We start from the raw sequence: 10,996 nt of genomic DNA, 5'->3' as shown, positions 1-10,996 counted from the left end.
CTGGTTACTGCCTTTCCCTGGGAGGAAAGGGGAGTAAAATTATGGGGAGGGAGGGATTTAGCACTGCTCAAAGCCCATCTAACAAGGTTTGAAAGATCCAAATTGAAGATCCAGTGACAGCAAAGGAAGAAAACCAAACTCTGGTGTGAATGCTAGAGGTAACTATTCTTAATTTGCTTTAAAGGAGGAGACTGAAAACCTGTGACTGAGGTTCCAGGAAGGGAAATTGTAAAGCAAACCATTGCTAAGGTTTTCAGAGGCATGTGGCAGGGACACACTGTCTAGTGCAGAAGCATTTGCAGCTGGGCAGGCAGGGCTGCCTCACTCCAGAGCAATTCCTTCCTCTGCTGGGGCACTTTGGGTTCTGGTGTCAGTGCCTGTGTCAGGCAGCCAGTGCAGCTCCAGAGGCTGGGCTGTGCACAAGCACTGCTGGGATGTGCTGAGGTTCAGCCAGTGTGCAGAAGGGAATGCTTTCCTCTGAGTGCTTGTCCAGAGTGGTGGCTACTGTGTAGTTGCAGACTGATGCAATATTTTAACTATGCTGAAGAGAAACCTGTGCCTTTTGCTGTCATACCTTGTTTAAAACACAGTTCTGCAGTATCAGTTCATACCAGACCAAGGACTGAGGAGCAGTTTGGTTCTTGATGATTTGCTCTTAGCTTTAAATCCCCATCATTTGTGGACTTCAGAAGTTACAACTTGTGCTTTGTGCAGCTTCCTCTTAATCAGTAGTGACTGAGTTTGTGAGAATCAAAGATAAATCTGAAAAATCCAGCTGGGACCTGGATAATTTTGTCATATCAAACCAGTAGACAAAACATTTCAATTTTTTTTTCTGGCACACTGCCTCTCTGGAGCAGCTGCACTTTATCACAGAAAGCTACAAGTGGTGGGATGTGCTAAACTACTCTGGTGAGCTACCTGTGGGGGTTGAAAAAAAGAAGATGTGATTTCCTGTGGCCTTGCTGAAATGCCACATTTGTTCTCTCTTTTGTCTTGGTCATGACTTGGGTACCTGGTTGTCACTTGAATGCCAGAGGTAAGCAAAAAGAGCAGAAAAAGTGGAGGGGCACAACGCTGCTTTTAGGACATTTTCCCTCATTACAGCCTGGCCACTCTGCTTTAAGTGAGCTCACAGTGACCTTGCTTTTAAGGCAACAGGATCCTCCAAAGGAAAACATGGAAAACCCCACACTTGGTGCCTGTTCAGGCTATTTCACGCAGCAGATTTTGATTAAGGATGCCGGCTAATGGCAAGAAAATTGAGTCTTGGGGGTAGACTGAGCTCTTCTTTTTGGACTGGTTACTGTTGGGGACTAATTTGCACTTTCTGATGAGGAATATTGCATGTGTTTCCAGAGTGAGCACTAGAGTGAATGAGCTCCTAGAGGAGCAGCTCAGCTCCAAGGAAACTGAATTATCTCTGGAGCAAGATACTGAATTACAGAGAGAAAATCACCATCAGGTGGGTAGCTGGTTCCAGTTTGAAGGTGTCATTGTTCAATGGACTGGAGAGTTGGGGCAATAGTCCTGTAATAACCCAAGCTGCAGAAGGACAGAGTTCTTGAACAGAGAGATGAAGATTGCCCACGTCCCCATTTCTGATATTTTTCTGGTCGTTTTCAAATTTGATCTCTGAATTGTTGAGCACAACCAGTGCACAACCTCTTGGACAACAGCTGGTACTTAACCCCTCAGCAGTGCTATCAGAAGAGTGACTGGGCAGAACTTCTGATGTAGAATTGCTCAGCACATATTCTTCCGAGGAAGATTTTCATTTCCCAAATAAATAAAACATTAATCCTGCCTGCTAGCATACAGAGCAGTAATATGTTTGTCAGGGATTTTCCTTCTCCTAAGCAGCCTTTTGTATGGAGGAATTACTCTGTGCTTTAGAAATGCAGTGCCTTCCTGCTACCCTGGCTGCACTGAGCATCCTGAATGACTGAAGGGTCAGGGGTGAGCTGGGTTTCTTTCCCTGGAGGCATTCAGCAGTGTTCTCCTCAGGAATGTGAAGGGCTGTTTTACACTGACCCAGATTGTTCAAGGGCAAACACATTAAGCTGGGTTTGAAAATAATTTATTCTTTATTTTCTACCTCCTTTTTGTTCTGTTATATATGAAATTAAGTGTACATGAACCAACCAGGCTCTATTTTTAATTCTCAGCTGGCCCATTCCTTGCAACCTGCTGCAAAGGTGTTGGTCATGATTGTCCCTGCTCAGCTGACTCATACAGTGACTTCTGCTTTACTTGGAGCTCTGCTCAGGAGGAGGGTCACACTCAGCAGCACAGCCCAAGAGCCACTGCCAAAAGCCACAGCTTCAAACAAGATGTTCTGTGATGGGTGTGCAGTCCAGCCCGCTCTTAGCCACCTGAAACTCATCTCTTCTTCCTAATTTTTAAAGCACCAGCTCCAGCAGAGCCTTGAGTCTCTGGTGACCAACTGAGCAGTTCCCCTGGAGCTCATCTTTGTTTCATGAAGGATGTCTTGTGTCTGCCTCCCAGACTGCACCTCCTCTCCCTGTCCTCTCTGGGAAGCCTCCCCATGGGCTGGGGGCCGTGGACACTTTGGTTTACCACCTGTCACTGTGCTGTGTTCCCAGCAGGTTCTGTCTTTCCAGCCACCTTGTTCCTGCAGACATTTGCCACAGTGCAGCAGAGGAGCTGGGGCAGAGCAGTTGTGCTGCTGCTCCTCGGGTGCCAAGGGGGTCTGTTCAGCCTCAGCCCCCCCAGGTACCTGCTGGTATCTCTGCAATGTGTGTGAGCCACATCACCCTCTTGGTATTCCCTCTGAGGTGTGCAAGGTAACCCGAGCTCCAGATCCTCGCTGGCACAGGGATGGTGACAGCTGCAGCCCTGCTGACAGCTCATGGAAAGGACAGGGACATCTGAAACCCTAGAGCCCCCAGCACTGCAAATTCCCCTGTCACAGGCCTCTGCCCAGCTTCCTGGGTCCCTAGCCACCCTTCTCAGCAGAGCCTCTGGATGCCAGCAGCATTTTTTCACCCACCTTTGGGACTGTTGGGTTAGTTATTGTGTTCTGAGGCAGTACAGTGCCTCGGGGAGGGTATCGGCTTGAAGCCATTGAGCTCATGCTGGTGTGAGAGCTCCCCAGTGCCCTCACATCTCCCTCCCAGCTTTTGGGTGGATGTGGGTTTATACACAGGGCACCCAAGTATAGGGAGGTGTGACAGTGATACAGTCCTCCCTTCCAGTGGGGCTGGAGGTGAAATAGCAGGGCAGTGTGAAATAAGTCTGGAGTAATTTCCCTGGTAAGCTCCAGAATTTCGATGGCAGTTCACTCCATCTCTGAACTTTGGAGATCCCCTTGGGGTGACAGAAAATTCTTCAGACTGCTGTAGGGGGTAATCAAGCTGTAGGTTAAACAAGCATCACAGGACAGGGTTGGAATTGCATCAGCCATGGCAGACCCTGGGAGTTTCCCTCTTGTACAGACTCTTTGTGCAAGCTTCTGCTTGCAGGAATTGCCCTTTGCACTGTCTGACAGTGCCAAGGACTTATATCAACCCTGGTTCCTGAACAGAAATGGTACCCAGGTGCTGTGTGCTCCTGGAGGTCCAGGCAGCACCCAGGAAACAGCTGTGTCTGCAACCAGGAACAGCAAAAAGAAAATATTTGGTTTAGATGCTTATAGGAACTAAGTAAAACCTTTGATCTCAAGAGGGTTTCCTGTTTGTAGAGGAAAACCCTTGGGTCCCAGAACAGGAGCAGGGAGTCTGGGCAAACCCTTCCTGGGTACAGGGGTGCCAAGTAACATTTTGCACTTTCCTGTGACGACAGTGATCTTCCAGGGAACAGTTTTCATCCCTGGCATGAGCTCAAGGAAATATAGTCAGGTCTTGGTCTTTGTATGTGTCCTTCCCCCCCACACACCCCCAAGGTCAGATGAGAACACCAGTGGGTATTGCAGGAGGAACTGTTTGAATGCTCACATAATTAATGTATTCTGGAGATGGGGGATCTGAGATGCTTGTGATTGTCTGTGGTGCACATCGGCCTGCAAAAGGGTATAAAATGCTGCTGCAGACTGAGCCAACAAGGCAAACTGGTCTCCTGAGGTCACAGGCAGCTTCTGGGTGGTGTTTGTCTCTCCTATCCCCTGCAGGGACACCTGCAGGGTATGTCCAGGGCAGAAATGCCTTTTGAGATAACACAGAACATGCAGAACACTCACTTTTGGAGGGGTGAGTGAAAAATGCTAAGATCTGGTCTAATACAGAGATAAAATCCTAAAGTACCTCCATAGGTGCTTTATTGCTTTTTAATTGTCAATTCTGCAAGGCTAAAGACCTAGCCAAACCTGCTTATAATTATAATCCTTTAGACACAGACTGTGACCTAATCTGAGACTAAGTGGAAGGAGCCTCACTGAGACTTCTCTGAGAAATTTAGAAAGCGAGGGGATCTCACTGAAGCTCAACGGGAGGGACCACTCCTGTATATACTATATTTTGTAACAGATGTTAGAACTGTTATTTAGATACTGCATTGGCAATATTTAGATATTGTATCAGCAATAGATCTCACCATAATCACCCATAAAATCACTGTGTCCTACTTCTCACGCCTGGCCAAGAACCTTCCCTTGACTACTCTGTTACACCTGGGCTACACAAGACCCCACATCGAAGGATATCTTCACACAGCCTTGGTCTGCTGGTGCCTCTGCTTAGCAGGTGGTTGTGCCTTTTGGGGCCGGGGGAGATCAGCACACATTTTGCCCTGTGACTCCAGGAATTCTCTTCCCATCTGTTTCAGGAAACTTTCAGCTACTTCTATAAATGCTGAAGAAACTGAGCGCAGTCGGTCCAGAGGAGCCGTGTGTGTGAGTGGGGTGGTGCTGATGCCTCCACAAGGGATGCCAGCAGGATGACAGACACTGGGAGGACCTCTGCACACCCCAGGCCACCCTGCAGTGCCCATTCCCTCTGCTGGGCACAGGGCCAGGACAGAAATGCCTTTCGAGATAACAGAGGCACCAAGCCCCATCAGCTGCTCTGTCCATCTTTAGCCTGCTCTCCGGTTACCAGCCACCTCCCACGGCTGCCTCCAAAGATAGGCAAAGCCACCTCCTGGAGCCTGGGCTGGAAACTGTGGGGAAGCAGAGGAGGGATCACAGGCAGGGATGAGCCTGGTGGGATTTCTGTGGAAGGAGTGAAGGACGCCGTGAGTTCTCCCGGGCAATGGCTTTGCTGTGCTACAACAAGGGCTGCGGGCAGAGGTTTGATCCTGAGCACAACACCGAGGGTGAGTGGGCCCATGTGCCCTGCACCAGGGGGAGTGGGAATGTGTGCTGCTTTCCCAGTGTGTGGCCCTGGCTGCCATGCTGCAGCTGGAGCTGCCAAGCCCAGCACAAGGAGCCCACATGGCAGGAGCTGGCTCTGGACCTGCCGGCTGTCACGGGTGGCTCGTGGGCAGGATCGCTTCCCCTGAAAGCTTTTGCCTGGTTTTCCCTTTTCAGACTCCTGCCTGTATCACCCAGGTGTCCCCATCTTCCACGATGCCCTGAAGGTGAGTGGGACTGGAGCAGGGGCTGCAGCTGCAGGGGCTGACCTTGTGCCCAGCAGGGTTGCCCACACCTGACCAGCTTGTCATCTCCTGCTGCCTAGGGCTGGTCTTGCTGCAAGAAACGCACAACAGACTTCTCTGAGTTCCTCTCCATAAAGGTGAGCGACCCACCAGCCCAAATGCACCCAAATGCTCTTCCTCCATCCTCTCCTCCTGGCCCCTGCCCTGTCCTATCCCATCCCCATCCTCTACCAAGGCTACCCCTTTTGCCCTGCCAGCCAGGGATTTCCTATCTGCTTCCAAGGAGCCTGCAAGCAAGGGTGCTGCTCCCAAAGTGCAGGGAAGGTTGTCCTGCAGAAGGGTGCTGGAAGGGGCTGGTATCCCCCACCAGGATCCTGTAGGAGGAACATAAATGCCCAAAGCATCAGCACAGCTGAGAATGTCTGTGTGGTCCTGGGGGAGTGAGGAGGCACCAGAGGCCTGGGAACATGGAGGAGACTCCTGCTGCCATTCAGCTGCCACACTGGGGTGCAGCAGGGCTGAGACCTGCCTACCATGGCCCCAGAGAGGCTGCCACACCGTCTTGCCCCCGAGAATTCCCATGGACACAGCTCCTGCCCTGGTGTAGGGTCAGAGCCCATCCCTGCAGGACACAGAGCCCCCAGAGAGTGGAAACTCGCAGGGTTTGGGAGCAGCCACCATGTTTGGGAGTACAAAGCAGTCATCAGGCTTGCCTCTGATGTTCAGGGATGCACAAAGGGGTTTCACAGCAAGGAGAAGCCCCCTGAGCCTTCCAGCCAAGGGGAGACCTCAGATGAGCCGAAGGCCAAGCCAGCAAAGGAGCTCATCTTTCAAGGACCAAAATCAGCTGAGAAGATGCTGCGGGAAAGACCAAGGTGAGATAGGCTCAGCTTACAGCGTTGTAAAGCTTCTGCATGTGTCCTGCCCTGCTGCTTCCTCAGGAGAGGCAACAACACTTAAATTGTAAAAAAACCCCAAATACTCAGCCTTTGCTGCTGCTGTTTCCCAGCTCTGATGAGCCAAGACAACTGCTGCCCATTAAAGTATCCAGGTCTCTGGAGCAAGCACTGGAGAAACTGAACCTGTCCTCCAAGGACAAGACCCTGGAGAGCAGTGGCACAGGTAGTGATGAGCTGTTGGATGGCAGTGGGGTTGCACATGGCGAGCTCAGTGGGGGTTTTGCCTGATGGGTTCAGTGCTGGGCCGCGGGTGCTGCGTGTTCAGCCACCTGCAAACCCGCAGAGCTGGGCCCTGGGGGGGCACTGCAGTGGGCTGTGCTCGGTGGGGAGCTGAGCACGGGGCTGAGGGGGGATCAGGGGGCAGGTGAGTGTGGTGTGTGTGTGAAGCTGTGCTGCTCTTGCAGGGGAGGCGGCTGCCCAGGTGACAGCTGGCACCAGGTGCAAGAACGCAGCCTGCAAGGCGGTGAGTGCCCGCAGGGTCCCTGCTTTGCTCTCCTTTCCCCATGACCAGGAGCATCACGGGGCTCATCACCCAGATGACACCATCTGGGTGCAGGGCAGGGGGTCAGGCAGGTGGGAGGTGGCAGTGCCCATCTGCTCCATAGGCTCATCCCGTCCTTGCAGTGGCTGCCTCTGTCACCTCCCAGCCACATTCCTACATTCCAGATTGGTGGTACACTCGTGTTTCACTGCTGCCCATTGCTTGCAGTGAAATACAGCACAAAGTCAGGATTGGGCGTGTAAGTAAAATGCATTTAATTAATGCTGCACAGCCCACTTTGTGTCTTGCCCCAAGGCTGCCTCGTGTAGCACTGCCTGCCTCGAGGGAGGGGTGGGAGGGCTGGAATGCTTGGGAAGCAGCAGAGCTGGAGCAAGCAGGGAGTGAAAGGCAGGAGGTAGATGAGGACATGAGACTGACATGCTCTGGGAAGGAGGGGAAAGGACAGGATGGACAAATGGCCCTTTGCCATTGTCCACACAGTGAGTTCTTGGGATGTCCAAACCAGCCCCGGGCTGGGAGCTGGCTCGTTTGGGAGAGGGTCAACAGAAGGGCTGCTGCCAGGGTCATGGGAGTGACACTGTTGTCCCAGGAAAGCCAGGGTGGCTGCCCTGCCAGCAGGGAGCAGGGATCAGTGCTGGGCTGCTGGCTGAGTGTAGTCCCAGAGTAAGTCTTCACAGATGCTGGGCCTGGCAAAAGGGTGATGTTGGGCATTGTGCTGTGCCCTCTGTGTGTATGGGCATCAATGAGTGAACACCTGGCTGTGCCATGTCATGCTGTGCCACAGGCACAGACAGAACTGTCCTCTGCTTCTCCCTCCACAGATCTACCAGGGCCCGGAGAGTAACACAGAGGTTTGTACGTTCCATCCTGGCGTTCCTGTCTTCCATGAGGGGTAAGAAATAACCCTTTGCCAGAGGGCAAACTCACCCTGCTGAGGGCTGAAAGTGTTGCACTGCAAGGTTGTGTGGCCTCAGCAGCGCAGCCAGGGCAGTTGTGGGTGATGACAGGGGGCAGGAGGAGCTGTTGGTTACAAGACCCTCTCCATTCACACCACACTGTGGTCCCCGGTCCTGCTCCTGTGTGCACTCCCCACTCAGGTCACCCTGGTCTCCTCAGGATGAAGTACTGGAGCTGCTGTGGAATCAAAACAACGGACTTCAGTGCCTTCATGGACCAGCCAGGCTGCAGCAGAGGGTGCCACTGCTGGACAGAGAAGGGGGTAAGGACAGAGAACTGCAGAAAACTGAATTTGGTTTGAGGCTTTCCCTCAACAGCAACAGCCCCTGCAGTGCCCTCCAGATTGAGTTTCCTGATTGCACACAGCACTTACGAGCTTGTTCTAGAGTGACTCTGGAACAAGAAGGGGATGTCTCTGATCTTAACAAGTCCTGGATCAACCCTAAGCACAGCACAGATGTCCCATGTTGCATGGGACAGCCTGGCAGGGGCTGTCCACCTATGCATGAACCACCTTCCCTCAAAAACCTGCACGAAAGGCAGGGTTGGGTCTTGCTCAGCTGATGCCAACCTCAACCTGGAGGAGATGTGCAAAGGAGCAGGGACATCCCCTCTGTTTGGGGTGTGCCTGAGCTCCAGCCGTGCCGTGATGGGCTCCTCTCCTCGGCAGGACAAGAAGGCGGTGCTGTGCCGGCAGGACTGGCACCAAACCAGCAGCCAGGTGGTGGTCACGGTCTATGCCAAGAACCCCCTGCCTGCCCTCAGCAGCGTCAAAGCCAATCGCACTGTGGTGAGTGGGGCCAGCAGAGCTGGGGTGGGGGAGTGTCTTTCCATGGCACCACCCGATTCTGGTGAGCCAGGAGCCAGCCAGGGGCCCGGTGCTCCTTGATGGCCTGTTGGACTTACTACAGGCAGGGTTGGCACTGCCAGCCGACCTGCTGTCCCTGAACTGAGAGCCTGGTGGCTTTACTGCTGCAGCAGCATCTGCCTGGCAGCTCTGGCTTTCAGCCTCACTGGGTGGCTTTGCTGGCCTTGAATCACCCAACCTGTGACAGAGGTGAACCTGGCATGCTCTGAAGGGAGTGAAATGTTGCCAGGTGCTGAGGGGATCACCAGGCCATCACACTGGACTCAGGATATGGGATGCATTATGGTGCTGAAGGAGGCTACACTGTCTGGGGGAAGAGCTCTGGCAGTGCTGTGCTACCCACTCAGATCATTTTCTGTTGATGTTTCAGCTTGAGGCTCATGTCATCTTTGAAGGGAATAAGATTTTCCGGGCAGAACTGGAGCTCTGGGGGGTAAGATCCTGTTTATTTTGATTTCCCTATTCCAGCAGTCTGCACGGGGCTGGGCTGCAAGGCTTTGAGGCAGCCTGGGCTTGCTCTTGGTCCTGGGCTGGGTTGCCCAGGTATGGGCATTTATAGCCACCTCTGCTAGGAAATGCTTTAAGGGTTGTGGGGAGGCTGAGGTGGCTGCACTGATCAATCCTGGACTAAGATCAGAGCTGGAGGTCACTGCCAGCTCTATAGGTGTTCTGGGCTTGGTCTCAGGCTACCCTAAATGCTCTTTGGCCCAGCAGATCCCCCTCTCCCCCTGCAACCCTGCTGTGAGTTGCAGGCAGGCAGCGGCGAGAGGGGAGAGACTGATTTTTCAGCTGCTTGCTGGCTGGGGAGGAGCAGTGAGACAGGAATTTGCATGTGCATTTCTTGTCTGTATTTCTGGTGCGTGCTGCCTGTGCCTGCAGGCAGCAGAGGGCTGACAGGTGTGGGTATGGCTGTGTCTGAGCACAGCTCGCTTCTGGGGAGAGGCTGTGCCGCAGCTGCGCATGTGACTGTGGTGAGCTGAGCCCTCCTGAGCTCTGTACCAGCACTGTGGTGCTGCTCAGACACAGCAACGGGAAGCTGAGCTCAGCTGCAGCCCAGGTTTCTCCCAGCACACAGGGAGAGATTTCTCCTCTGGCAGGGCTCTGCCACTATGGGGAAAGATAGGCATGTGCTGCCTGCCCTCCCCTGCCCCGCTCACTGCACCTTTCCCTCTCTCTAGACCATCGAAATACAGAAGAGCTTTGTGAGCATGGTCCCAACCAAGGTGGAGATCACGCTTTGCAAAGCCAGCCCTGGCTCCTGGGCCAGGCTGGAGCTCCCCCAAAGCAAGTTGCAGCCCTGTGGTGAGCAGGAGAAGGAGGCTGCCAACGCACAAGAGCCTGGGGCAGTGCAGGAGGAGGACTCTGATGACAGCTTGAGCTGGTCGGAGGAGGAATATGAAGAGCTGGAGATGGGAACACCGAGCAGCTGACAGTCCAGTGCTTCAGCAGCTGAGCAGTGCTGGTTCCTGAGCTGCTGGTGACCTTGACACTGCCTCCAGAGGAGCAGACCTAACCCTGGACCGTGTGCAGGCTGCAGCGTGCCCTCTCCCCTGGTCAGAAGGAACAAGTAATAAACACCCAGAGCAAAGGTTGTACTCTGAAATCCCTGACAGGCGCTTAAGAAACGTCAGCGGGCCAAACCCTGCCTTCTGCCACTTCCTCTCCCATGTCTGGCTGGGGCAGGACAACAGAAGGAGCTCCCCTCTCTGCACCTCAGGCAGCCTGGGCCAGGTGTCCCTGGGGCCTGGGTGCTCAGAGCTGGGCATCCTGCCTGATGCTGGCATTCCTGGGGGTGCTCACAGCCCGGCATCCTGCCTGACCCTGGCGCTTCTGGGGGTGCCAAGTCCCGGGATTTGCTGGGTGCGACTGCCCTGCCTCTCCCTCGACCGGCGGTGGGGAAGGGAGCCGGGCCTTGGGGGTCTTTGGGAGGGCGCTGGTGACTGTGGACACAGGGGAGATGCCATCGCTGCCTGCGGTTCCAGCGGAGCCGTGGCGTTCCTGCAAAGCCCGTCACAGGCGTGACAGCGCCCGGGGCGGCGGAGGGCGATACCGCCCGCGGCACGGGACAGGCGGAGGGTGCGGGGGCGGGGGATCTCCGCGGGAGCCGGGCTGCGAAACAGCGCCGGGAACGGGGGAGGGAGGCGGTGCAAGCCGCGT

The 10,996-nt window shown here is 54.1% G+C and overlaps 1 protein-coding gene across 2 annotated transcripts; it reads left to right on the top strand.

Annotated features, from left to right (window-relative positions):
- The first annotated feature begins 4,800 nt into the window (after positions 1–4,800).
- ITGB1BP2 (integrin subunit beta 1 binding protein 2) lies at positions 4,801–10,427 on the top strand. 2 transcript variants are annotated; one of them, XM_064669673.1, is made up of 11 exons: positions 4,803–5,271; positions 5,486–5,535; positions 5,634–5,690; positions 6,280–6,428; positions 6,563–6,675; positions 6,917–6,975; positions 7,836–7,906; positions 8,131–8,233; positions 8,642–8,761; positions 9,210–9,272; positions 10,018–10,427. In XM_064669673.1, the coding sequence occupies exons 1-11, from the start codon at positions 5,208–5,210 to the stop codon at positions 10,267–10,269; spliced, it is 1,101 nt and encodes a 366-aa protein (XP_064525743.1). In that variant the 5' UTR covers positions 4,803–5,207; the 3' UTR covers positions 10,270–10,427. The 2 variants fall into 2 exon arrangements, with proteins under 2 accessions (XP_064525745.1, XP_064525743.1); XM_064669675.1 differs by lacking the exon at positions 8,642–8,761 and having other exon boundaries at positions 4,801–5,271.
- Positions 10,428–10,996: the final 569 nt, after the last annotated feature.

Source organism: Pseudopipra pipra, chromosome 13, assembly GCF_036250125.1.
Source record: "Pseudopipra pipra isolate bDixPip1 chromosome 13, bDixPip1.hap1, whole genome shotgun sequence".
Lineage (NCBI taxonomy): Eukaryota > Metazoa > Chordata > Aves > Passeriformes > Pipridae > Pseudopipra > Pseudopipra pipra.
This window is presented reverse-complemented; position numbering and strand designations above follow the sequence as displayed.